The following is a 23,356-nucleotide window of genomic DNA, read 5'->3' as shown; positions in this document are numbered from 1 at the left end:
CAATTTTTGGAGGTGGGACTTTTTCTTTTACCAGGATAAGCCATGGGACTCCTTGGTTGCAGGGCGACCGTAGTGGCCTTCGGTTCAGAGATCCCGGGTTCTGTTCCCGGGATTGGATGTTTGCGTTTGTCTCCATATATATTTCTTCATTTACACACACTACACTATATTAGCAATCACAACAGAAACACGTAAGAGTCGAATAGATTCCTCAACATAGGGTTAGCGTCAGGTTATGGCTAAAATTCACATTTAGTACCTGAGTTAAGGACGCATAAGGCAAACGCAACATAAACACGAAACCTCTCGCCCTTGTTATTTAATGAAAGCATTCACAACAAGAAACGTAAATGCTAACGTTAAGAGTTTGCGAACTCCGAGCTTTCAAGTTCGCGTTCATTGAATTCGGGAAATAATACTGTCGTACTACCCAGAAACAAACAAGATACCCCACTAAAATGGAATCATTTGATGAGAAACTTATCGTTTTGTTTCAAAATCATCGTTGTCTGTATGACAGAAAACATGATATGCTTAATAATAATAATAATAATAATAATAATAATAATAATAATGGCGTGTGGTGGTTAGGGTCGCGTGCCTGTGAACTTTCATGTGGGAGACGGCGGGTTGGAATCCCACCGTCAGCAGCTCTGAAGATGGTTTTCCAAGGTTTCCAGTTTCCACCCAGACAAGTGCTGGGCGTGTAAGACCACGGCCGCTACCCAATCTTAGCCCTTTCCCATCCTTGCGTTGGCCAAGATTTTCAAATACAAGGGATGAGTTGGGATGGGGAGAGTGTGTGGCCTCCAGAGAGGACGGAAGCCTGATGCTTGTCTTTCGAGTTGACGATCTGCGCATCTGTGAGGTTGGGGCGCTTCCTACGGCCGGCCGAAAATCGAACGCGGGACTCTTTGGATCTGTAAGGCCAACATGCCAACCATTTTGCCATGGAGCCGGACAGTGTTTATGTTAATATTATATGTTTATGTCTTCGCTTTCATTTGAATGGGTCTATATACGGTGAGGCCTGGATAAGCCACAGGACTTGCTGAATCGTTCCAGTACCGCCACACTATCATCTTTTATATGATGATGAAAACCTACAGGATCTTTACACTGCACATTTCTGATATCTGAATATACGACCAGGAAAAAGATGTAGGCCCAAGATGTAGTGCGTTGTGCTTGTGCATTATGAATATTCCTGCTGTTGTCAGGTGTTGCTTTATCCGTATGCAAGTACGGCACGTGGAGTTAAGTGTGCTTGGCCACTTGCCACGTGCCATGTGTGTTTCTTAAGTTGGTAATAGCCATGTCTTGATAAGGGTAAAGGCCATTCTGTGGACGTTGACCACCCTAGAGAATCAATATTTGTGAACGCTTCTTTCATATCCCTATCTGGTTTTGTGGGACGTGGCCCATTTGATGTACACGTGATCAAGTAGAAAAAACAAATGCACTCTTTACTTGCCATTTCATAGAAATAGTTAAATATATTTTACTTTATTGCTTCCTTGACTCCAAAAAAAAAACCCAAAAAGATAATAAAATTATAAAATGAAAGTCTAATCAAGTCGGACGTAATTTAAAGCTGATTCGAGTTTGTTTTTTTAAAAAAAGGAAGGATTCGAAATGTAATCAGTGGCCCAGAAAATTAAGATCATACATATACATGATTCATTAGAGTATTAATAGATCTCGTTAGCGCGGTTGTAGCAAGCAATTGGCTGTGTTGTTTGCATCACGTAGCTATCAGCTTGCATTCGGGAGATAGTGGCTTCGAACCCCGCTGTCGGCAGCCATGAAGATTATTTTACGTGGTTTCCCATCTTCACACCAGGCAAATGCTGGGTCTGTACCTTAAGGCCATAGCCGCTTCCTTATCACTCCTAGCCCTTACCAATCCCATCGTCGCCGTAAGACCTGTCTGTATTGGTGCGACGTAAAGCAAATTGTAGCACGGTTGTGGCTGTGGAGTCTGACACTGGTTGGAATTTTGGGATTATCTGTAGGTTGCCGGTATCTTACCCCGTGCCTCCCCTCTAGTAGGCCGAACACTTCTTTGTCTTCGAGGCGGTACTTGCTTACGTAGTAAGGAACTGTAGGCTCCTAAGCCTGTTTCCTCTCAGTGTTGACCTCGGCTGGTGGTTCCGCACGAGTCTCAGAACGCACGGTAGAGTAGTTTGTGAGCAGTGATATCGATGTGGTGGGTACTTTAGTGCTTTGCCAGCAGTAAAACTACTTCGTGCACATGGAAACCAATATCTCCCACTCTTTGTGAGGGTGGATCTCCCTGCATGGTGCGGTTTGGCGCCGCGTATTTCACAGAGCTGCGCCATGAACGTAGGCACGAAGTGCAGTACATGGGGGAGAGTTTCAATGTTGCGACAACGGCTATCGTCCTGGGTCCTACACGGCACAGCCCTGCCTGCAGCTACATTACATAGCATTTGAAGTCCATCTTTCCACTCTGAGATTAAAAGACCCTTGTGGTATCATACCCATTTATTAGGCGATGTGGACTGTTTATAGAGAAACACTCCTCTTCCTTTGTTCTTTAATCGACACCATGCCTCGAATTGTTGGTCCCTCAGATAAATCGTAACTTACGGGAATCTGGATACTTGTCTGGAGGGCTGCGGAAAGTGTGTGATCCAGGTATCTGAAGCTGTTTTTAAACAAACGCCAATCTCATTGTGCCCCTTGTTTGAATAATGCATACATAGGCTACATTATCATTATAAACTGCTATGCCTTTCAGCGTTCAGTCTGTAAGCCTCTGTGAATTTACTAAATGTCGCCTCTGTCCTCTATTTGCAACTAGTGCTGTGGCCTCATTTAGTTCTATATCTCTTATCCTTAAATCGTTAGAAACTGAGTCTAACCATCGTCACCTTGGCCTCCCTTTACTTCTCTTACCCTTCAAACCAGCCATATCATAGTCGGTACGATAAAACTGAATAAAACATAAATTATTGGAAATTGTATTCTCTATAACTTCTATTGTGGCTAATATTCTCTATAAAATTTCAACCAGGGTGAATAAAATTGTTTATAGCTTAGACTGTTGTTTCTTATTCGCCGACTCTATATACCGATTTTCATTAAATTCTGTTAACCCATTTTCTCGTGGCTCGGCGGTGATATGGACTTACAACAAAAATACAAATTCATGAATATCTGTGTTATCATAGCCAGTACGGTAAAAATGTATAATGCATAATGTTATATAACTTTAGTTATGTAGTATTTATCGATAGGACCACAAATAATATAAATACTTGATATTTAAATTTTAGGCCTTCCCCTAAACTACAATTTCACTCTGCGTGAATAAAGTTATTTATAGCCTAGATCGTAGAGGCTCATCCCCAACTCTACATTAGATTTTCATTAAATTATCTTCAGCCGTTTTCTCCTGATGCGTGTACCTGCATGCATACATACAACAGACAGACAGATACATAGACAGAAATTACGGAAAAGTAAAATGTTCATTTCCTTGTTACTGTGGACATGGCCGATACAGAAATACCATTATTTTCAAATTCTGAGCGATGTACAAACAAAAACTCTTATATGTATAGATATATACTTACGATATCTTGAAAATAATTAATTTGAATGTTTTATGATAACACGTTTTTTGATGTTAGTAGATGCCGGATTGTGAAGAACCTGACTCGTACAGCTGTAAACTCCAAAGAAGAATTCTCAGTTAGTGTTGCTTATATGGACCGAGCGTGTTGGCTACGTAGTGCCGACCGTGTAGTTGTAAACTTGCAGTCGGGAGATTTAGGTTTCGAACCCCTAAAGGTTATTTTCTGTGGTTTCCCATTTGCGTACCAGTCAAATGCTGGTGCTGTACCTTACTTAAGGCCACAGCTGCTTCCTTCCGAGTCCTATTCCTGTCTAGGTGACTAGGAATCAAAACATTGTATGTGTGGCGTTGGACAGCAAGCGTCTTCTATTATTGGTGTTCACTATATATTTTCAGAATGCCTGAGTCCAGTTAGTGGGGTAGGCCGTGGATAGTATGGGCATGAATTCCACGTTCCTTCGGAGAATTTCTTTGCTTACTGTCGGAGGCAAAACTTCACATGCCCTGATGTAGGCCAATGCAATTTGGCTGAAAGCTTGGCTTTATTATTAAATATATATATACTGTATATATATAGTGGCTTTAATGCAGTTCATTTATTTCTTTATGTTAATACAATGAGCCACGCAAACCTACGTTCATTAATATTATTGGTTTTTCGTCCTACCAACTATTCTTTACGATTTTCGGAGACGCTGAGGTGACGGAAGTTTGTCCCGCAGGAGTTTCTTTGCGGGCCGGTAAATCTTTCGACACATGGCTGACGTATTTGAGCATCTTTAGATATTCCAATAGATTGAGTCAGGATCGAATCTGCCATTTTAATCTCAAAGCCAGCGCTGTAGTTCTACCGCCTGAATCACTCACTGTTTATCGCGTTTCACTGTTTCGTCAGTTCCTACAAGAAAAGAAAAGTAGGCGTAATGTACACATGCTGGAACGCACTATAAGCGAACGAAACTATATGGATGGCACTTAAATTATGGTGTCGCTGATTCTCCTTGGCACCACCCAGAGCGCTGTAGCAGACATGCTAGCCACTCTGTAGTCTTCTTTCTAGCTCGTTCTGTCGTCACTGGGACTCGCTAAATTGGACCACGTAAGAAACTAGAGTATCAGAGCGGCATTTGAATTACTGATAAAAAGAGGGAAACTCACCTGAGATGGTAAGGGCGCTGGATTTGAACCCTGAGGGCATCACTCCAGTTTGACGTCAAAGAGCGGAATCGATGGACAGCAAATCCTAATGTTTGCGCGGGATAAACGCTAGGGACAAGGAGAAGAAACCTACATAATAAGTTCAGAGGTATAAAGAAAATGTAAGAGTGGTTATGAAAGGTTGGTTTAATGGGAAATCTGAGCCTGTTTTCGCAATAGCTATTAATTTACGATAATTGAAAATTACTACTCTAGTATGTAATCCTGCATTGGCGATTCAAAGTAATTTGCGTATTAGCAATATCACAAAGAAGAACTTGTACCCGCAAATTCTCTCCAAGTACTCTCAGGGGTACGTGTACCCCCGGTTGAGAAATTCTGCTCAAGGTCAACACGTATATGATACAATATTTTCTCAGGAGTGGGTCAGGGAGACGCTTAGACATCACGCCCTGCCACCACATTTCCAGTCCAGTCGCTACGGAGGATTCTTTCTGAAGTTCATTTTACAGTATGTCTTATTTTTCATCGAGTACTGCAAAGCGTTCGCCACTTGAGCGATTACTTTATTTTAATTACTAGCATGTACCCGCGGCTTCACCCGCGTTTATTAATTCGGCCGTTAGATGTTTTAAACTATTTATTTAAAAGCAAAATAAAAGATAGTTTATTAACATGCATCGCTTTTACATAGGTAAATTGGATGAAATGCAGTACTTTTATTTTTAATAGCTGTGCCCGCGACTTCGATCGCGTTGAACTTTCTTTTTGACTTATACAGCTTCCTTGTCAACTTTTGAAGTACTTTGATTATTATTATTATTATTATTATTATTATTATTATTATTATTATTTTTGGCTTTTCGTATTAATCTCATTAGAAAATTTTCTTTATATGCAATGTTTGGTGTACGATTTCCTAGACATGGATTGCCTCAATCCACAATTTGTAAGACGACTTTATCCTGTTGAGATTCATTTTCACGTTGTAATCTTTGACTTTTGGCCTTTTCCGTGTTTTTAGAGAGCCCGCGCGACAGCCAGCCTTTGTGATATTAAGTCGTTGGAGGGGGAAGCGGTGGGAAGCGCTTTTCGATGCGGCAAAGGGGAACGTGCGGTACTGGACATTGCTTCTTTAGTTTATTATTATGTTTTCGCAGACCACCAAGATGGCTCCCAGCAGTAGGCCAAGATCTGTTGCCTTAGAAACGCCTTAATGGAAGAGTGGAGTTACATATCTAGTTTTTAGTATCTATGGCGACCAAGAAAATTTAGCGAGTGGCTGGTTGTTAGGGCAAGGTTAGCAACCAAAGTACACTCTTAGCAAGTTATATATGGAGCAACTGTAACAAAATCCAATCTAGAGGCACTTGGGGCAATAACATTAGACCAAAATATGCCATCAAATCAATTAAAATAAGCTGTAGACCCTTAAGATAACACGTTCACACAACCACCACACCAAATACATGCACAAATACTCCCTGATACCCATTAACACCACAGAACACGAGAAAAATGTTAAGATCGCGGAGCTCCACTACACATGATCTCTTCCAGCGAGTCTACACTTTGATCTTAGCCGAAAAGCGTTTTTGTCATGTACCGTTTATCAGCAGTACGTTATATTGACAAACCGATTGCGTCATAAGACGTCTCGTTTAGCGATCTGCATGGTTGGCCCTATTACATTTTTTTGGTATCGCCTGTATGTATGTGTTGGATTGAGTTAGAAAAAAATTGAATAGGGTGACGTTTGGAGTATAGTTTTCACACATTGCTTTATTTTTCAGGTACAGCACCATTTAACGTCTAAGGGATAGAGATAGGAAAAAAACGTCATAGGACCAAAGTTAGATCTCTTTATGTTGGGTACGACTATGTTATTCGCTTTGTGATGCGACTTACTGTATAGCCACCAATTACCTCGAAACGAAGGTCTGCACCGTCATTAAAATTGCCTCGATATTTCCGTACTTTTCAGGATAAAATGTTAAACATTTGAACATCTTGGAATTTTCCCGTCGGTTACAGGCTAAAAGCTATATTTTTTCTGAATTTGCTTTTTAGCTCGTCTGGCAATGTGTCATTTACATACATACATACATACATTTTTATATACCGTTTCACATAGTGTAATTTTTCCAGATAGTAATTCATATGTGTACCAATGTTGGGTGGCAAATCTCGCTGCTGTAGAATCCTTGAGCTGACGTTGCCATAGTTACGGCTGGCCGTTTTTTTTTATCGGATTCCTAGAGCAGGGGTAGTGTGGTGCCAATATCTCCATAACGGTTGGTTTTAGGGCCCGTAGGGCTTACCGAGTTTTGTTCTTTGCATCAAGGGGCTTAAAATGAGATTTGTGTCGTCCCTGTACGACAAATTCGATATTTCGCCGATTTTTTTGTATCTCCCCTCCCCCTGTCGCCCCCCCCCCTAATTGTTTTGAAAATTTAAAAGTAGACTAAATTACTCCTTATACCATCAGCTATAATCCAGTGAAAGTCCCGTCAAAATCGGTCCAACCGTTTCGGAGATTAGCAGGAACAGACAGACAGACAGACAGACAGACAAAAATTTGTTTTTTAGTTTTAAGCACCGTATATTCTTTAATATGAACTTAGTAAAATGCTGTTTTTCTGAGATTACAGACACTTCAATTTTATTTATTTGTATAGATTATCCAGTGCTGCTTGGAGCAGAGCTATCGTCACATGAGTTTTCGAAGCCTCGGACGCCTTCCGTATATTCCTTCCATTAGTTTTAAAATAGGTTGTATTCCCAGTTGCACTTCTTAAAATAATAACCAATTCATTTTCCCTACTAACCGCCTCTTCTCAACTCTTTCTGACCTGAACGCTATTACGAGACTTTGGAGTCTTTCATTCGCACGCCCTTTATGATTCTTCTCTCTCTTTTACCAATGTCTTCATTCTTCTAAGGATCACACCACCTCCTATGATTGCAGTTGAGAAAGGATGATTATTTCGCTGTGTTAACAACATTGCCACTGTTCTCGTTCACGGGTATATTGCGGTCCTACAGGAAAAACTGTGGCTTATTTTGAATAGGATAACGACTGCTTTAATTAAATCAATGACGCCACTTCTTGAGTGTCAGTAAGGCAAGAACACCATTAATGAATTGGTGAAGAGCTGGTTGTAATTACTGTACCTTTCCGTTGACTTCTAAATTGCTTTACAAATTAGATGACTCTTGCTTACTAAAAGACGAACCAAACATTGATATATCTATATTTGAGATGTACGTATTTCTGCCATAGAAGTGTTGTGCGGTAGAACTTGGTGTCATTGTAACCGAAATTTATACTATCAGTTGAGTGAGCTGGAAGGAAACTTAATTGGGCTTATTTTAAATTGTAAATATTTACGTGTAAGCGTGACATTGAAGTGCAACACTGAAGTATGTACAGCATGAAATACAGCATTAATTTTCATAAGAGGTGTTCTGTATTGGCTTAGAGACTTTTTCAAGCCACTTGAATTTCTGTGGAATGTTGATTATACAGAAAGATTGCTGCCATAAAAGATATCAACATAGCTTTCGTTATAGTTTCTCGGAATTAAAACTATTCGCCTTCAGTGAAAAAGCGTTCAAGAAATTACCTTACCGCCATATAGACACCAAATGAACTCACGCACGAGAGATTTGCAACTAGTGAAGATTGGAATAATTGGCGATCTCATGAGGGTTCTCCTTATGGAAATCACGGCCTTTTTGTTCTGTCCAGTACTACAGTAATGTTTATCTAGCGCGTACGGTTCCTTGACTGAATGGTCCCTTAGCCCCACGTTCGATTCCTGGCCGGGTGGGGGATTTTAACAACGTTTGGATTACTCCGCTATGATTCTGTATTAAGCCGATCACATTTACATGCAGCACGTCACGCTACAAACCGTCACAGAAACACGCAATAGTGAATAGGGCCTTCGACATAGAGTTGCGTCAGGAAGAGTATCTGACCGTAAAACTGGGCTCAGTCTATGTTGGACTGTCCCATATGATTGGGGAAAAAAGGTGGGTAGGAAGGAAGGAAGGAAGAAAGAATAATCATCCTTTTTTCCGGGGTATGGACGGACCCTTCAACCAACGAAATGTTTATGCATCTTTCTTGATCCTAATTGTTTTCAGCAAGGTCCTTAATCATTAGAGAGAGAAAGAGAGTGCTTGCACGCTGTTTGAGAAGTTGAAATTAGCGTGAAACGAATAGACCATGTACTTGAAATTACAGAAATTTCGAAGTTAAGAACATTCCTTTTTTGTACTTAGTATGTCATCATCAGATTCGTACGTAATAACACGTGCCTTCCGCCTTCCTAAAAGTGGCTAGGTGTAATGATGCCTTGGTGCTTCTGGAAACTGAGTGTGTCCTCGTCAAATTGAAAAATAACGCGTGTATATAACGGTATCGCCTCCCCTCCAGCTCTCGACACGTCAACAACAGATTAAAGACTTCACTGTCCTCTGGGCCTATAGCTCAAAATAGAGAGTGAAAGTTGGAACTCTTCAGAATGTTTGTAGCAGCAGTGCAATCCAAGAAGTTCGCGCTACTTTGAAAACATTACTCCTAAGCCTAATTAATGTGCTCTGTTACATTGTGGTTAACCGTAAATTTTAGAAGTGAACATGTTTTACATTACAATGTGATTCGAGAAGTAAAACTTGTGGTCTTTACACAAAGGTGCTTTCTTTTAAGAGTATGGTATTAGTGTGTGTATGTTGTCCAGATATGAAGATGTTTTTATATTAATGGTTTTCTTTCAGGCAACATGAAATTGACTGTGGGTACTGCAGTAACTCCACGTCTCCATAGGAAGATTGTCAAAGGATTTGGCAGTAAACGTCCTATTGTAGTTCAAAATCGCATATTACCTGGTGAGTTACTGAGTTACTTCTCCTTTTTAAAAGTATATTTTATAATGTTATGATGGTACCATTATATTTCCTTGTTACTTAGATTTTAAAAACACCTGAATTTAAAGTACATACTTAATAATTGGTAATAGAAATATTTTCTCAGATTAAGGGAATCTTGTCTTCTTGTAAGCTTTTTCGCAAGGGACCACGGGTCAGAACGGCCCGTGTTTGCATTCTACTCTATCAACTCCTGAGTTGGTATCCTTTTTCTCGAGTGATATTGAAGTGACTTGTTTCTTATTTACGAGTGCGTGCCCGTCTGGTGGCCATGCTTGTTAAGGTATCAAGTCCATGTGGTCTGACACCGTGGTTGACTATTTCGAGTCCCTTTAGTGGAATAAATGTCACGTCAGAATGTTCTCCCGCAAGACAGGGTAGGAGAGGTAATGGTATACACTACTGTAATTTGCGCGCTGAAAGCCTGGATTGAGTTCGAAACCCCTCGGCGGTGTTCATATGGAGTGAGGCCATATGGCGCTCTTGATGGCGATTCATATGTCGGACGGTGACATTAAGACTTGGTGTTATTTGACAGGAGAAGGCTATGTGCCGCCACTGGGTTTCAGCCTATTCCTACCTCATCATTCTACATCCAGACGCGCAGGTCGCCCATCGACGTCAAACAGAAAGATTGCACCAGACGAGCCGAACATGTCCTCTGCAATTCCTGGCACTAAAAGCCATACGATAAATAAATTATTAATCCATAATTTTATCTTAATTTTTGTAACACGCCTATGCTGAATATGTCATATCTATCGTATGCGGAAGGGCTAACAATATCGAAATTTGAACCGGATGTTTTGGTTAAAATCATGTACTATGGGCAACATCGATGATTTTTTCTTTATACGTACGTTTCTTGTTAATAGAATTTCGTAGACTCCAAAACTAGTGTTAATTGAAGCTGCCCTTCTGATTTCTGTTCATCATTTTATTACAATACTTAGGCGTTTAAAATAACAAAAGTTTTCTGATTGTCGTTGGTGATAGTTTTGGGAGGAATTGCAACTGGGCAACCATCGTCTATTAACATTAATTGGGAGAGGGGGCGGGTGAAAGAATGAAGGTTTCGGTGAAAATGAAAGACTCCGTAGGCCTCGCAAACGTAATACCCGGTGTCGGATAAAAACAAGAGTTGAACTAGGGTAATTGCATAGGAGAGAGGAAATTGAGGAGTCTGAAATAAGTGGAAACAATACTGGACTCAGCTAGGAAAACTGGTCGTCAACCCACGTTATCAAGTTGAGAAATTCCGGTCCTCCTTTTAATCACCTCTTACGACAGACAAGAGGAACTGTGGATGAATTCTACCAACCCCGTCCACTGGGAAATCTGATCGGTGATACACCATCAGATGGGGGGTAATAATAATTAGTATTAGAAGAGCTATCTGTATAAGGAACAGTCCTATAAATTTGTAAACAATGTAATGAGTGAATTACTACTACTACTACTACTACTACTACTACTACTACTACTACTACTACTACTACTACTACTACCGCCGATCTTGCACTATTTTTTTTAACCCGTAACTGGTACTTTTATCAGTGCCAGAATTTGTGTGATAGGGATCCCAGACATTTCGTACCACTTGGCCTGCGAAGTGTCAGCTAATGGCTGTGAAGTATTCAGGAGAGGATGTTTCGTACCACCAGGAAGAGCGGGAAGTATTCCGGGTGTATTACGGCCGTATTTACGTCTTCAGTATGCGCTTACAGTATATTAAATTAGTAATTTATAGCGAGTGTGGTTAAGGCATATGATTAACCATTGACGAATTCCCGGGGACGAACAGAAATACTGCAACGCTCAACTCTTTGTTGTTTGTTGTAATCTTTTGGTGGCATCAATAGTGTAAAAAAAATTCTCGTGAAACCGGCTGAATTCGCCTATGTTAAATTTTGCATGGCAGTAATGTTGGTGATTTAGAAGGTTCACATCGATTAAGTTTTAAATAGTTTTGTTGAGAAATAATGATAAAACGTCTGGACGTGTTGTTAAGAAATATTAAAATAGCTGTTTATGTCGAGCTGAACATGGATGAAACCGGCTTTTTACAGAATTACGATTCACGTGCCAAATATTTTGGTCAATTAAACCTGGTAATAAATACGGATACAGTAACTTCAAATATAGCGTGATAAGTTTGATTCCCATCAATCCAGGTTTTGGACTGGCAAAATGTTTATACATGATTTATAAACATTTTGGCGTATTTAAAATCAGCTGTGCTTAAGCTCTCATCATTTTTAGTTTCTTGCTGTTTTTTTCATTGTTCTTGGTGTATTTTATAGTTTTGGGTGGATTTTTTTAAAACCTAGCGAATAGCAAGAAGTCTGTTATGGGATGTTTCATTCCAAGTGAATAACATGTTCGTCATGGGATGCTTCATTCAAAGTTCTACGAATACGAGGGAACTCTCAAGAGGATATCAGGTTTCCATTTTCTTCATACCGCTTCATTATTCCGCCAAGCCTTTCGTTATACTTGACGTATTTCTTCTTTGTCTTTGAACTTTCAATGCTCAGTTCGTACTTTATGAAGGTGCAATTGGTCTTAAGTCCCGCTCTTTCTGGGGTTTGGCCTTCGTAAAAGTGTCCTCAAACTGTTGTTCAGTCCTCGACAGAATTTGTTGTCCTATGACGCCTTGTGGAGACAGTTCCACATTTATATTGAAAAGTCCGGGATCTCCAGCTAATTTCAAACAAAGTAATCAGAGTGCAGTCTTAGGTTGGCAGACTCTGGGATTTCAGATTGAATCACCATCCAGCCATCTTGCAAATCCTCTGGTTTTAAGAAAGCCATTGCTGCACACATTTGGGTATGGAGACGTATATTCTCGTTTTCACGGTACTCAGTTGAGAGCCTTATTTATTGTACTTTGTGCCAAAGACATTCCTTTATATGAAAAAAGCATCAAAACCTGTGTAGTCCAGTAAAATTATACATTTTGGTATGCGAAAGGTAGGGTAGTTATGATTTTGTGCTGTGTTAATATTAAGCCTGTAATGGGAAATCCCAAGTTTTTTACGTTGGGGCGCCACCGCGTGCCCCTGGGTATTGGAAAAACATAAACATTTTTACCTTTTTCTCAGTTTTTCAAAATATCTCCCAAACGACTGGTCCAACAAACATTACTCATTCCAAATTTAAAGTAGAGTAAATTTGCTACAGTTTGAGCCCAAATTCAGCTCTCTGGCTTACCTAGTGATTGAGATTCAGGCTTTCAAACAATCATGTGTTTATCAAAAAGTTGCTAAAGTCATGATTTCTCGTCAAATTTTGTTAAATATCTCCTAAACTAAGGTGTTTAGAGCAAACAGCCAATTTTAAAGGTGAGTAAATTTGCTGTACGTAGCGTATGAATGGACGTTTCTACGATCAGTATTTCGAGTTATGCAGTTGCTTAAATAAAGGCTATAAACATTTACCCACACAAACACATTTTTCATACTTGTAATTTATTTTTCAATGGACTCTCATTGTCATTACAACTACGTTTGGACATCATGAAGCAATAAGGATACATAAACAGTTTTTTTTTTAATATGTGCGAAGTTTGTATACCAAAGTTAAACCTAGGGAATTAGTAGCAAGACATAGATCAGAACATATGTTCAGTTTTGGACATTTTGAGGGGCCAGATTGGACCTCTTCAAGCTCTGGCTGTTGCTCCTCGTCCTTATCATTCCGCTCAGTATCAACATTTCTCATATCATCGTTCATACACTCATGTATAGACGTTGGAATGTCGACTTCATCTTAAATGCTGTCTTGAAATAGAGAGATGTCGGGCACATTTTCGCAAGCTTCTTCCAGTGAACAGGTGTACAGGGAAGAGGGACCTGCTTTCCGGCAATCACAAGCGTTCTTGGACCCTTTCTTGCAGTTGCATGATATTATCTTAAGGAGGGATTCAGGGGCTACACCTCTTTCATTTTTCGAGGGAAGAGGCTAAATAAGGTAGGTACCCAGCTCCACTCTAGGTAACGTTTCTCATTTCATAATGACTTCTGCATATAATGGTAACATCTCAAGGCATGAAATCGTGCTGCATCCACAGTTGAAGATAAACGTGCTAGACTGGATCGTGTTCTTGCTGCTGACTGGGTAAACAGATGGTAGCGCAATTAATTGAGATCGGATACAGAGGTTCTGAGTTTACTCTCTTATAAATCAATCTGAAAAGCTTCACCTACCTTAGTCACTTGGTCAGTTGTTACTTCAGGGTTTAAGAATACTTGCACTTTTTCTTCCAGGTGTCAATTTTTTCTATACGAGTGCAAAATTGTCTTCAGTGACCGAAGAGTGCACTGTTGGTAACGGAAGGAAGTGTGATCACATTATCTTTACGTTTAAATTGAACTTTTTTGAAGTTACCACCAACAATTTCGGAGATTCCTTCCAAACGAAGTTCGTAGGACGAGTGGCAATTAACATCCGTTGTTCCTATCTTGCCACTACTTAATGATATCAGCACATCATTTGCGAGGAATGATGTGTTGTGAAAATCACCGCGCAAACTTTTCAACATCTTCATTGTCTCGAGCAGTGTGAGAAGGGCGTATGCGCACATGTTGCTCACTAGTCGCTGATGTTGTATTACGAAAGAAATTTAAGGATAATGTAAATGTATCTGTTACTCGTGTCGTACTTACAAGCTGTCGCGACTTCTCGTTAGACGCAGATAGTAGCTTCTGTGTGTGTGTGTATGTGCATGTGCGAGTATTCTCCCCGATCATTATTATCCAAGGCGGACACTACTTGCTCGTTTGGCGTTTGTCTCCCGATTCATAAAATACCTATTACACAACATCGACTTTGAACAACTACAGGTCTTCGAATATTAGTCGTAAAAACGCCCTATAGTGCTCTGTTTACAGGAAATTAATTCACCTTTAAAACTGATCCATATGATGTTTGCTCTAAACACTTAAGTTTAGGAGATATTTAACAGAATTTGATAAACATAACTAAGTTTTGCAACTTTTTGATAAATCTTAGAGGCTGGTGCAATATGTCATCAGTTGAACTGTTCCTCGCTGCCACAAACAAGACGAAAATAGCCATCATGATCGCCAACATCCGAAACGGATAGGCACCGAGAGAAGAAGATTGTTTGAAAGCTTTTATCTCAGTCATTACCTAAGCTGTAAAGCTGAATTTGGGCTCAAACTTGAGACAATTTACTTCAAATTTGAAATTATTTTCTTTGTTAGACCGGCCTTTAGGACGTATTTAAAAAAAAAACCGACTAAAGGTCAAACATTTTGATGTATAAGGAGCAGTCAAATGAAAAACGAACACCCGTCATAACACACATTCCGCACGAAAGGTGGCAGCACTGTTGTTACGTACCGATACTGCCACCGCTGTGGTAGGAGAACTGCATAGTGACAACTCAAAGGTGCACGCAGTTATTGGGTTTTGTCTTTGTTGGTGCAAGGACTGGTTTAGTGTGTTAGTCCAGCTGTAGAAATGGAGGAAACCAAAGAAGAGCAGAGAAGTGTAATTCGTTTTATGGTGGCTGAGGGTGCTGGAGTACGCAAAACTCGTCGTCGCATGTCTGCTGCGTATGGTATACACTGCATGTCCACGACGAGTGTGCACGAGTGGCATAGGAGATTCCGAGAAGAGAGCACATCACTGCAAGACGATGTGCGCCCTGAACAGGCCCATCGAGCCAGTACTCTTACACTTAAGTGATTTGGTTGGAAAACAACATCCTCCATACATCCCGGATTGTTCACCTTGTGATTTTCACATTTTTGCTACCTGAAGAAAGACATTCATGGATGTCAGTTTCGGTTACGTGCCAGATGCGACCAGGCCATTATCGTGCCAATAGCGACCGATTGGATAAGCATCGTGCCGCACGCGACCCATCAATCACTTACAATTGATCTGCATTAAGGGCTGTCACCAAGTGGCAGATTGCTTATATATAGCTAACTTGGTCTTTTCTAAAATAAAGGTGTGACACCGTGGTTAGCAGGTTCGAGTGTTTTGGTCGAAAGAAAAATATAATAATGTGCTGGCTTTACGTCCCAGTAACTACTTTTATGGTTTAAGGATACGCCGAGGTGCCGGAATTTAGTCCCGCAGGACTTATTTTACGTGCCAGTAAATCCACCGACACAAAGCTGACGTATTTGAGCACGTTAAAATACCACCGGACTGAGCCAGGATCGAACCTGCCAAGTTGGAATCGGAAGACCAGCATCTCAACCGTCTGAGCCACTTAGTCTGGATGAAAAAAAAAAAAAAAATCACCATCAGAATGTTGGCCGGCAGGGTAAGAAAGTTGGTGGTAGACAGTTTCTAATCACTAGATTGCATGCCAAAAGCCTGGATTCAAATCCAAACCTTTTCGCAGTGTTCAAATGGAGTGAGGGGATATGATGCTGTTGATGTGTTGATGGTGATTCGGCCGTCGAATGGAGACGTTAAGCATTGAGCAAACCCCTTGGTATTATTCGAGATGAGTAGGCTACGTGCAGAAACCGGGTTTCATCTCTCCCTACTTCATTATAATAATCCCACATCTAGACGCGCAGGCCGCCCACGGGTGTCAGGTAGAAAGACCTGCACCAGGCAAGCCGAACACGTCCTCGGACACTCCTGGTACTAATAGGACACGATAAGTAAGTAGGCCTAAGTCATAAATAATTTCAGAGAATTAGGATTTATTTTTGCTAGTAGCATTACGTCGCACCGACACAGACAGGTCTTAAGGCGACGGTGGAATAGGAAAGGACTAGGAATGGGAAGGAAGCGGCCCTGATCTTAATTAAAGTACAGCCCCAGCATTTGCCTGGTGTGAAAATGGGAAACCACGGAAAACCATCTTCAGGGCTGTCGACAGTGGGATTCGAACCCACTATCTCCCGGATGCAAGCTCAGGGCCGCGCGCCTCTAACCGCATGGCCAACTCGCCCGGTGGGAAAAGACGTAAACGCATCACCATTTTTCCTGTTGTAAAACGAATTTCGCCCAGAAGTATTATGTAAAGTAGGGGCAGTAGCTGCTTATAGGACTTATTGAAATGGCATTGCACTTCGTTTAGCTTACCTTATCTTGGGTGATGACACAACTTATCAAATGACGATTTGCTTGTCAACGCCGGTCGTATCCGGCACGGTTACAGATTATGCGGTCGCTAGTGGCACGGGTCGCATCTGGCACGCCACCGTCAGTTTCATTCGGAGGAGGAAGTGCAAGAGTGGGTGCGGTTGTGGATCCGTCAGCGACCTGCCTTTTTCTACAAAACTGGAATTGATCGTCTCGTCTCCCATCGAGATAAGTGTATTAAGGCTTTTGGTAATTACTTTTGAATAAAACCATGGTCGCGTTTTAGCTGGTGTTCGGTTTTCATTTGACTGCCCCTTATATTTTCAATGCCAAGAGGCGCGCGGTGCGCCCCAAGGTCGGAAACTTCGATTTTACATTACAGACTCAAAACTAAGAACATACCAAAAGTCTAAACGACCAGACCTTTTGCACAGCAAACACTTGTATTCAGGACGATTTTACTGGGCTAGTGCTGAAGGTAGTACTTCGAATCGCAGCCATAGCCGCCATTTCAGTAATCCACATTCACAGTTTCTGGATTCCACCCCGGAACAGTTTGACGAATTAATTGAAACAATCTTATTTTGCAATAGAGCAAAAACAACGGGGTTGACGTTAGTTTCTTCATCCATACTCCCAAAATCTGCATAAATCTATATGTGGGTGTGTGTGTTTATTTCTCATATAGATTCCAAAACTACTCGACCGATTTCGCTGAAACTTTCACGATTTGTTCCTGTTACTCCTGAGACGGTTTAGCAAGTGGTTTTTGAACGAAATCCGATGGGTAGTATGTAGGAGGATGGGAACACGCCGCCATTAAAAAAAAAAAAAAGTACCTTTCTTGTTAGGAGGTTCATGACCGTGCCTGGTATTTGGAAATAGCAATCAAACATGCCGTGATCGAGATGTTCTTTCTTCGATAAGTCTGCCAAGTTTGAAGAACGTAGCTGAGCGTTACACGTGAAGAGATATTTAAGAAACAGTAAAAAATATAAAATGTCAACAGTGGAATGACACGAGTTATAGACTATATAATTTCAACATCATCTCCTAAATCACTGGAGCAATTTCAACCAATCCTGGTACACTTATGACTTACTATCTGGAGACAAACACCGTGGGGGTAAACTACCCCTACACCCCTAGGGATGGGGATGGGTAGGGGTGACGTATAAAATAATCGAATATATAGATTTCAGGGTCGCTGATATGAACAGTGACACTATGGATGTCGTTTAAGTCTAAGTTCAGCCCCATCGGCAGAGAAGGGATGAAAAAGAAAATTTCCAAATATGACCGAGATTATGAACATGTATGTTCCAGCATAGTTATCATCCTAAATTGCAGTGGCTTATGCTGGGATCAAGACGTGGGCTACCACTAGACTTAGGTTACCCCTTTTCGATGGCTGGTTTAACCGTTTACTGCATGAATTATTTTTCGTTTTCGTTTGGTGAAGAAAATTTCAAGCTTCAATGTTCAACTTACGTTCAGTGTTTTAGATTTACCAGCGATTCTTAACCGGGGCTAATAGCTTAACACTCGTATGTGATGTGAATTGCCAAAACGGGTATATATACGATTTTTCACGATTTCACGCTAAGCTTTTAACATTCAAAGACCCAACATTACTGCCTACTGGCTATGGGTTGAGCCAGAGGTACTCCTGAAGCCTATGGTAATGTGATGGGGAGGGCCCACGTAAAGTAAACGGTGGTTGGTACGCGTGGATGCTGACGGGGTGGAAGGAGTACCTTTGGTTGTAGGGCTGTTTTGTCTTATGTTATGTGTAAAAAAAAAAAAAAACAAGGCATCACTGGTATATGTCTTTAAATGACTGTACAGTTAAAGATGTGCCGGAAAACTACCTCTGTCCACAATCTGTATCCATTTATACAGGTGAAGAGTTGTATGTTGCCTGAGGGCAACAGTATGCAGTAAAGGGTTAAGTGAACGTCAAGCCTTCTGCGTTTTGAACTGCAGCCAATAGCCAACGGAGTAGCCTGCTGTGTTGTCAAGCTAAGTTACTGCCCTCGCCTCTGCTACTGCCAATGCTCAACCTGATCAGTGGAGATGGTAGCCTAAAGTTGAGCAAATTAAATTCCGGCTTTGTGGCCAAAATGATAGAATGCTTGCCTTTGGTCCGATGGCCCCAGTTCAATTTTCAGAATCAACCCCCTCATACTGTTAATTCCCCTGGCTTGGGGACTGGATATTTATGACGTCTTCGCCATTTTATCCTCATTAAGTCACCACCAAGCCTATACAGATGCCATGCATTACAGTATTATTATTATTATTATTATTATTATTATTATTATTATTATTATTATTATTATTATTATTATTAAATATGTTGAATTTTACAGCGGTCGTACCCATCGTTCAATGGTTAATTAACTTCCTAGGGAGGTCAGTGGTGGTGTCCGAGCCATGATCACGGGTTCGATTCCAACCAACAAAGGAGAACACTAAACCTGAAAGATTGCATTTCATTTTAGCAGATCTACCTATAAAAAGAAAACTATGTTGCTCCTATAACGGCAGCCCTGCAGTGTCTTCCTACAAGGATGTAGAAGTATTCGGGGGTGAAATACCAACACTCTGTTATCTATATCTTTAAGTCAGAAGTATGAGGAGGGGAATTATATATGATGAATAACGCATTGTTGATAGTTAGCAGTGGCGATCTGGTAGCCGAAGCCTAGCACACTTATCCCCCCAGTCCCTGCTCCTATCCGCTATACAACAGCAAACCGAGTGGTTGAGTCGAGGGGAGAGGGACGAGAATCTGGGCTGCAATATCAGTCTCCGATGCCTTGCTCTCAGAAATACGTGCGACGTTTTTTCTCACTGCTTTCAAGTTTTGTAAATGGAACAATGTGTCAGATGCTTACATTATAACGTGTTCAGACTTCTATCATTTGGTAGCCCTCAGTATACGCCACTGCAGAATTGGTACAAATTTGAAATACAAAAATACTACAAAATGACCACAGTTTTCGGGGTCACTGATATGAATAGTTGGATATCGTTTAAGTCCAAGTTCAGTCCCCTTCGGCATAGGGGGTGAGAAGGGGTGAAAAAAAGAAAATGTCGGATATGACCTATGGATGTACGTGTGCGTGTTCCAGCATAGCTCTCAACCAAACACATGACTTATAATTTGGGGAAGAAAACTGTGGGGTAAGGCATCCTTTACAGACGGTGGTGAAGTAGAAAAGTAGAAAACCACCAGTGTTAATGTAGAATCCATAGTTTCCGATGAATACTGGCTGTCCGGTTGTCGTTTAAGTCCAAGTTCAGTCCCCATCGGCATGGGGGTTGAAAAAGGGTGAAAGAGAAAATATCCAACGTTACCGAGATTACGGATGGGTTTGTGTTCCAGACAAATCTCAACTGAACTTGGTACACTTATGCCTTACTATCTGAAAAATTACCCGGAGGGGTAAAACTCACTAAGCACCCCTGCGGGTATGGGTAAAATATGAATATAATCGAAAGAGATTGACGTTAATGTCAAATTCATAGTTTTCGACGTCGCTGAGTTGAACTGTGACACTCTGGATGCCGGATAAGTCATACTTCAGCCATAGTGGGAATGGAGGTTGAGAAGGGGTAAAAAATGAATGTAAAAATAACCGAGATTATGGATATATGTGGGTATCTTCCGGTATACCACCTATCCAAACTTGGTTCACTTATGACTTACTATCTGGAAACAAATACCGTGAGGGTTAGACACCCCTAGCGCCCCTAGGGGTGGGAGTTCAAAGTAAAAAATAATTATATTAGTGTCGAATCCATGGTTATCGGGATTGCTGGGATGAATAGTGACACTCCAGTTACCGTTTAAATCGAAGTTCAGTTCGCATAGGCGTGGGTGTTGAGAAGTAAAATAATGTCCAGGATGGCCGAAATCGTGGATGCATGTGTGGTATGTTCCAGCATATCTCTCAACCTAACTTGGCACACATTTGACTTATCTAGAAAGGAATTACTATGGATGTGAGACATCCCTAGCACCCCTGTGTATGAGGATTGAAAGGGGATGACATGTAAGAATAATCGAAAACGACGAATATCATTTTCGAACTCATATTTCGTGGGTCGTTGGGATGAACACTGACATTCCGGATGTCGTCTTAAGTCCAAGTACAATCCCATCGGCACAGGGAGTGAGAAGTGATGAGACAGAAAACACCCAAAATGATCAAGATTATGGATATATGTTCCAGCTTAGCTCTCGACCAAACTTGATATACATATGACTTACTAGTTGCGGAAAAGAAAAAAGAAAAAAACTATGGAGCTATGGAGGTGAGAAATTCCTACCATCGCTAGGAGCGAGGAATGGGAGGGGATGCCATGTAATAATAATGAAAATTAACACATATTAATGTCGAATCCATTGTTTATATGTCGCTGAGATTACTTGTGAAGCTCTAGATACTTGTTAAGCTCATGTTCAGCCTCCATTGGGACGGGGAGTGAGATGGGTTGAAATGTAAATAGTCAAGAATGACCGAGATTAGTGTTGAATCCACAGTTTTGGGGGTCGCAAAGCTGATTGGTGACAGTCTTAATGACAGTTGAAATCGTGAACATCATATCTATAGCGTGACGGGTAAATATATACTTTTTTTTTTTGACAGGATCAAATATTCCCAGTTAATTCAGGTTTCCACAAGGATAAAATTTTACTCGAAAGTGAAACAATCTAATATTTGAAATCGAAATCACATAAATAACTCAAACTACGTAATAGATCATAAAATATCAACGTCTCAATAAAGAATTCTACAAAAATTCACTTCACACATTAATCAACGGACAATACAAATCTTAAAGGTAAACATTCAAAAACTATCCGGGTATCGCCGGTTACTACAGCTATATAGTGCGGTATATATATGAAAAACTGTATACTAGAGCAGTTGTATTCGAAGTTTTCGGTTGGCGTCCCAAAATACAATTGTTTTACCTTCGTACCCCCGAATACAAGTATATTCCAATTGTGTTGTGTGTGTTGTGTGCTTGTCATCAGTCCGTAGACTGGTTTGATGCAGCACTCCATGTCACCCTATCCTGTGCTAACATTTTCATTTCTACGTAACTGCTGCATTCTAAATCTGCTCTAATCTGCTTGTGATATGCATAACTTGGTCTACCCCTACCGTTCTTACCACCTACACTTCCCTCAAAAACAAACTGCACAAGTCCTGAGTGTCTTAAGATGTGTCCAGTCATTCTCTCTCTTCTTCTGGTCAAATTTAGCCAAATCTGTCTCCTCTCACCTATTCGATTCAGTATCTCTTGATTCGTGATTCGATCTATCCATCTCACCTTCAGCATTCTTCCGTAACGCACTTTCAACAGCTTCTATTATCTTTCTTTCTGAGCTAGTTATCGTCCATGTCTCGCTTCCATACAAAGCCACGCTCCAAACGAAAGTCTTCAAAAACTTCTTTCTAATTCCTGTATCGATGTTCGAATTGAGTAAATTTCTTTTCTTAAGAAAGGCCTTCTTTGCTTGTGATAGTCTGTATTTTATGTCCTCCTTACTTCTGATATCGTTACTTATTTTATTACCCAAGTATTAATATTAACGTGCTTCCTTTAAGACTTAATTTCCTGATCTAATATTTCCTGCATCACCTGACTTCGATCGATTGGCCTGTATTACTTTCAATTAATCAATACTGATCTACATTTAGGGCTATCGCCCAGGTGGCAGATCCCCTATCTGTTGTTTTCCTAGCCTTTTCCTAAATGATTTCAATGAAATTGGAAATTTATTGAACGTCTCCCCTGGTAAGTTATTCCAATCCCTAACTCCCCTTCCTATAAAGGAATATTTGCCCCAGTTTGTTCTCTTGAATTCCAACTTTATCTTCATATTGTGATCTTTCCTACTTATATAAACGCCACGCAAATTTATTCGTCTACTAATGTCATTCCACGCCATCTCTCCACTGACAGCTCGGTACATACCACTTAGTCGAGCAGCTCGTCTCCTTTCTCCCAGGTCTTCCCAGCCCAAACTTTGCAAAATTTTTGTAACGCTACTCTTTTGTCGGAAATCGCCCAGAACAAATCGAGCTGCTTTTCTTTGGATTTTTTCCTATTCCTGAATCAAGTAATCCTGGTAAGGGTCCCATACACTGGAACCATACTCACGTTGAGGTCTCACCGGAGACAAATATGCTTTCTCCTTTACATCCTCACTACAGCCCCTAAATACTCTCATAACCATGTGCAGAGATCTGCACCCTTTATTTACAATCATATTTATGTGTTTACCCCAATGAAGATCTTTTCTTATATTTATACCTAGGTATTTACAATGATCCCCGAAGGGAACTTTCACCCCGTCAACGCAGTAATTAAAACTCGGAGGACTTTTCCTATTTGTGAAACTCACAACCTGACTTTAATCCCGCTTATCATCATACCATTGCCTACTGTCCATCTCACGACATTATCGAGGTCATTTTGCAGTTGCTCACAATCTTGTAACTTATTTATTACTTTGTACAGAATAACATCTGCGAAAAGCCTTATCTCAGATTCTAC

The 23,356-nt window shown here is 40.7% G+C and overlaps 1 protein-coding gene across 1 annotated transcript in view; it reads left to right on the top strand.

The window, feature by feature from the left end:
- The window catches only part of NFAT (NFAT nuclear factor), a 533,805-nt gene that overhangs the window by 231,787 nt on the left and 278,662 nt on the right, over positions 1–23,356 (top strand). Inside the window, exon 2 of the mRNA XM_067145354.2 lies at positions 9,548–9,658. Within this exon, the coding sequence (XP_067001455.2) occupies positions 9,548–9,658 (111 nt within the window). The remainder of the gene's footprint in view (positions 1–9,547; positions 9,659–23,356) is intronic.

Source organism: Anabrus simplex, chromosome 4, assembly GCF_040414725.1.
Source record: "Anabrus simplex isolate iqAnaSimp1 chromosome 4, ASM4041472v1, whole genome shotgun sequence".
Lineage (NCBI taxonomy): Eukaryota > Metazoa > Arthropoda > Insecta > Orthoptera > Tettigoniidae > Anabrus > Anabrus simplex.
This window is presented reverse-complemented; position numbering and strand designations above follow the sequence as displayed.